Source organism: Eurypyga helias, unplaced genomic scaffold, assembly GCF_000690775.1.
Source record: "Eurypyga helias isolate BGI_N326 unplaced genomic scaffold, ASM69077v1 scaffold45993, whole genome shotgun sequence".
Taxonomy (NCBI): domain Eukaryota; kingdom Metazoa; phylum Chordata; class Aves; order Eurypygiformes; family Eurypygidae; genus Eurypyga; species Eurypyga helias.
The window spans coordinates 1-5,374 of record NW_010243901.1 but is presented as its reverse complement, the minus strand read 5'-3'; the positions used below and the strand labels follow the sequence as shown (position 1 = coordinate 5,374).

At 41.8% G+C, this 5,374-nt stretch overlaps 1 protein-coding gene across 1 annotated transcript; it reads right to left on the bottom strand.

The window, feature by feature from the left end:
- Window positions 1-953: 953 nt before the first annotated feature.
- ZNF639 (zinc finger protein 639) lies at window positions 954-4,135 on the bottom strand. The gene is made up of 4 exons (XM_010149572.1): window positions 4,078-4,135; window positions 3,392-3,499; window positions 2,450-2,587; window positions 954-2,186 (listed from the first exon to the last, which is right to left on the bottom strand). The coding sequence occupies exons 1-4, from the start codon at window positions 4,133-4,135 to the stop codon at window positions 1,042-1,044; spliced, it is 1,449 nt and encodes a 482-aa protein (XP_010147874.1). The 3' UTR covers window positions 954-1,041.
- Between the last annotated feature and the right edge of the window lie 1,239 nt (window positions 4,136-5,374).

Genomic DNA, 5,374 nt, shown 5'->3' with positions numbered 1-5,374 from the left:
ACAGATCTGCAGAATCATTTGAAAGAGATTAAGTTAAAACTATATAGGAGAAGTTTAAAATTTACAGAGCTAAAATAACTGTCTTCAAATTACCAACAGTGGAAAGCTAATTATAAATACAGATTTATAAATGAAGGGGCTTGCTCTAAATGAGGTTGGTGACATACTTCGTTTCAGTGAGAGCTAAACTGGAAATGAGGATATGAAAATGGCACTCTTTCTACATTCTCAGCTGGATAACTTCGCAAATTCCCTTTCCATTACTCCTTAAAACGTGACCCAGTCTACACACAAGCAGCGCGCGTCTCTGTCGTGCATGGTCAGGAACTGAAGGTAAGTAACAGAGACAAAAATCATGTGGGAGGCCTGTAGTAAATGTGTAGGAGAGAGGGCTGTTGAGTAATCCCACAGACGAGCTGAAATTCAATGCTCAACTAAGCAAGTGAGTGACGAGATCAGATAGGTTCCCCAAGAGAAAAACAGGACAATTTGAAAAAGCTTATCAAGAGCATGAGGTGGGAAATGCAGGCTGGTATGTGAATTTGCAGATGTACATGCCTGGGAATTTTTGGAACAGCCTTATCTTTGGCAGGCTGGCGCTCTGTGCTGAACACCAGCACGCTGACCTGCTGCCACAGAGGGGAACAGGAGCTGGATATGCAGCTGGGCTCAACAGCGCGTTACTTAACCCTGGAACTAGGTTTTGGCTTTCTCTTTGTCCCTTTTTAAACTGGGGAGAGGCGTTCTTGTGTATTAGATCTGAAAGCGCGGGATGACCAGCGGAATGGCTATCACGACATCCAACTACACCTACTGTCCCTCCCCCCAGAGTCTGATCCATCGCACTGTAAATGTGATTATTCCTACTGAAACCCCTAGGTAAGGAAATGCACAACGCCAAGTTGTTACACATGATTTGCTGATATAAAGGTGAAAACATTAGAATTGTACAATTGCTGTTAAAATGGTATTTAATACCACATTTCAGTGACCGGAAAGGAATTCCAATACTCACAAATTGTTTACAGGGAGAGAAAGTAATCACGCCGTCTCATGTATCTGAAGATGACTTAAAAGATCTTTCTCATTTCCAAACCTCATTAAACAATCGGTACATTTATGAGGCAAATCTGCAGAATGCCTGAAATCCAAATGAGTTTTTAGGTCTTCAATCTGTCCCGTCGAATATTCACAGTACTGACACAAATAAATCCCTTCAGATAAATGAGAGCTTAAATGCTTGCAATATTCCAACATACCTGAAAAGCCCTTCCCACAGTCATCACAAACATGAGGGAATATTTTGGTGTGCTCAATAGCTACGTGCCTGTTGACATTCGTATGCAGCCTGCTCCTGAAGCCGCACACCTGGCACACAAAGAAGTTTTTGCACTTGTCAAAACTGATTTTGTTTATGAGACTGTACTGTCCGCGCTCCTTGTTATTATAGCTGTCGCTTAACTCGATCAGACGACACGCGTGTTCGTTCACTACGTGGCTGTGCAGATCTTCCGGGTCATTGGTTTCGTGCTCACAGAACTGACACAGATACTGCTCGTCACAGCTGTGTTCCTGGAAGTGGAGGTACAGCTCGCTGCTCGAGGAGAACTGCATATCGCACTGCTCACACCAGTAAAGGTGGTCATTGAAGTGCGTGTCTGCGATGTGCTGACTCAGATTCTCAAATATCACTGTTTTGTAATCGCAGTATTTACAGATGTACGGATCCTCCTCGTGCAGTTTCACATGTTCGATGAGCTGCACTTTGCTGGGGAAGCTCTCCTTACAAACTTTACAGACGTGAGTGTCTGTACATGTCTTATGCTTCAGGATCACGTGCTGCTTCAAATCAGAAAAGTACTTGCTATTAAACTCACAGAGCTCACACTTGTATAAGCCACTGCTGTTGGCCCTCAGCAAAGGCCATTTCTGTTGAGCTGTGATATTCAAAGCCTGGTTCTTCTCAAAGATTTTACAGGTTTCCAGGGGGATCTCCTCTAGGTCCTCAGCTTCTAGCTTCTCAGGTGACACAGTCTGTGTTTCTATATCGTGAACTTCTACAGCATTCACTTCTGTCGTAGAAATTTCTACAGTTTGAATATCTAGAGGTTTCTCTTCTTCAGTAGGGCTGTCACTGAATATAGGAGAATCACACAAGTCTCTGCACATTCCATTATTACCTTTATCTGCAAGAGGAAACAGATAATAAAAGATTAAAAAACACCCTACCAAACACCTGGGTCTGTATTAAACTTTTCAGCTGTAGGGACTTACAAATGCAAAACGCAGTTATTTTTCCCCAGCCAGACTATGCTTTATGTTTAACTCACAAATAACAAACCACAAATCCTTCACCTCTTCCTCCGAAGGAACTGAGTTACACGAAATGTCGGCAACCGTGCTCTCCAGCTTCCCAGCACCAAAGCTGCAAAAACACATTTACCTTTACCTTTATCCTTCTTTTTAGGGTCTGTATAGTGCAACCCCACAACGTTTGAATGTGACCCACTCCACTGAGAAGTCCCTGCATGCACTGGACTGCCATCATCATCCGTGTCCAGGCTCTGCACAGGACTGTGGAATCTACCTGCAAAGGTAAAAGAAGGATTTTCTTGTCACAGTTTGTCTGTACCAGCATCATCGTGATTCTCTGATTTAACCACAGATCTCATTTACTATTTACTTATTCTAGTTACATAGATTTATCTTTTTATACATCATACTAGCTTATCGTTAAGGTCCCTTCCCACCTAAACCATTCTATGATAACCTTTACTTTGTCTTTAAAATTTCACCAAAAAACTGTCAGTTGATTGTACTGGAAAAAGCCTAAAATCCTTATATGGAACTTCACAGTCGAAAGACAATTTTCAAAAATATTCTTAAATATTTCTGGGCATCACATTTTAAAATACACTCCCTTCAGAGTTCCGGAGACTTGCTGGCTAATTTAGCAGAGTGAAAAGAAAAATAAATATAATACAAATCCACACTCACACCTGTTCTGCTGAACTTCACATCCATCAGCGGATGTTTTATACAAAGGCATTTCCTTTTCCCTACGTACACATACAGTTCGGTGCAATTGCTGGTAAATTCCATGTGAACTTTGAGATTATTTACATCAGCTTTACATTACCTAGCTATCGGATATTCAGATAAAGAAATCTCATCATTATAAATGTTGTAAAACTGAAGGATCTTATTATCATCGTTTCTATTCTGAAAACTGTACTTCAGTTATAATGATGAAACAACCTCCCAGCAGTCTAAGGCACCTCAGATCACAACAATGCTCAGAAGTCACCCACTCCCTATTTGGTATTCTATTTACTTCTATGAACATGAGACACTTAGGAGGAAACTGCAGAACCCCAAAGTGCAGTCTTACCTCTGTTGTCAAAAAACCTTAGATCTGGCTGTTTCATGGAACAGACGCTATAGCAGTGGTCCGAAAAGATTCCACTGTTGTCTATGTATTTGTATGCACCTGAAGAATCTAAAAGAAAAAGAGAAGTAAATGTTATTACTAACACATCAATATAACTACCTATGTATTTTATGTTCACCAAAATTCTCTTCACCAGACACATTCTCATGTTGGGAGAATTCTGTGCTGGCCTGGTAACTACCATTACTGCTGGGATTTACAGCTTCCAGCTGCTACCCTGATGTTCCGAGTATCAGACACAATCATTACCAAACTGTGCTCCCACTGCAGACAGTGACAGGAACACAGTTTGTTCAGCGCTGAACGCTTCTGGACCCCCCCACCCCAACTTTTACAAAATTCCTCCTCCTTTTGTGTCAGTAAAATCATCTTTATTTTGTATCTTGAGCAAGTTTCCCCCATTTGCAGGGAGTCCAGAACAAAACTGTTGAGATGCACTGAGTGGAAGTGGTTTCACAACGTAACACACAGAGTGGGTACTCAATACATTTGGAACAAGACTGCTGACCCCGCCCCTTCGATCACCGATTTTCCATGCATTAGCACATGTGGTCCCTTCTCATAAAGCAACTGATGTGAGAAGAAATAAACTTACTAGATATGTAGTTCATAAGCTCTAGACTGACCTGAATATCGAGAAGGATGTAGAGTCTTCCTTTTCCTCTTTTTAGGATGTTCATTCATTTTGAATGATGTAAATTAACTGTAAAGTGAAAACATTCACTAATTAAGACTTACACCTGCTCTGTCTCTTGTAACTTCATGAAACAATGCGAACATTTTGCAAGCCCACACATTAAATACAAGAGGTTTCCTACTCCCCTTTCTTGCCCCCAGCCCATTTTGTCACAGTTAAGAACATATTAAATGCACACAACTCCTGACGTCTAGTTTCATGTTCCTGCCCTGGAATAAAAGAAAGTTCACTACTAAGACAGACAGGTCAGGACTCCAGGCACCCAAGGACTCAGTGTAACCTATGAGGCAGTTCTCCAGCACCCTGCTGCCTTTTGTCAGAGATGAGATTATTCTGCAGCAGAATCCCTCAAATAAAGCTCTAATACTGAAACTACTAACAAAAGTTGTGCCCTCTTACCAAAAATCCTAGACTCTTCCGTACCAGCAGCTAAGAAGTTGATGGCTGTACAGCTTCCAAATGCAGCAAACACATCAGCTTGAGATTTTTATCTGCGGAGCGACAGTATTTTAACACACTTTGAAACTTGAGCGCAAAATAAAAAACACCAGAATCAGACACACAAGCATTACAAAGAATGAAGCTATGGAAATTGAAGTTGGTAAACAACATTAACAGCTGTATTAATTTTTGAGTACCAAAACTAGCAAGACAGATGCCTTAGAGTATTTATTTTCCTTTTATCCCAGGTTAGTTGGCTTTTGCTGCGCTTGGCACCTCCTGACAACAGAGAAATAGATAGAGACAAAACCAAAAATACTTGATCTATGTACTTGCCCAAATGGTTTTGAAGAAAGGGCTGCAAACATGGAATCTGATGTGGTTTACCATTAACGCTTAGGCACTTACAGGCCCAGGATCCTCTAAAGCCAGTGCCATCCACCATAGGTGAACACAGGAAAAAAAGGCCCCTCATCAAGTAAATGCTGTTCTCACGAGCTGATCTGTTTAAAGGGAAGAATAATGTGGAAACCCCATGATTTTTCAACACTCTATCAGAGTCTAGAAATATCAAATGCCCTCACCGCTTTCTGATCGCGAGGGAAGAGCCTACATGACACCGAGATAGCAAGCTACAGCCCAGCTAACGGGACTCAACGTTCTCCCCACGGATGGGCCCAGGGAGAGTAACGCCTGTTATCCCTCTCCAGCGGCTTTCCCGATACACCCTCCCCAGCTGCTCCGCGCCGTTATGGGAAAGGCTCATCAAGGGCCCAAGAATTAAG

Coding starts and splice junctions, on each gene's coding strand:
- ZNF639 (XM_010149572.1), bottom strand. CDS start 4,135: ATGAATGAACATCCTAAAAAGAGGAAAAGGAAGACTCTACATCCTTCT. Junction 3,500..4,077: donor ACATCCTTCTCGATATTCAG/GTCAGTCTAGAG, acceptor TTTTTCTTTTAG/ATTCTTCAGGTGCATACAAA. Junction 2,187..2,449: donor CCCTAAAAAGAAGGATAAAG/GTAAAGGTAAAT, acceptor TTCCTCTTGCAG/ATAAAGGTAATAATGGAATG.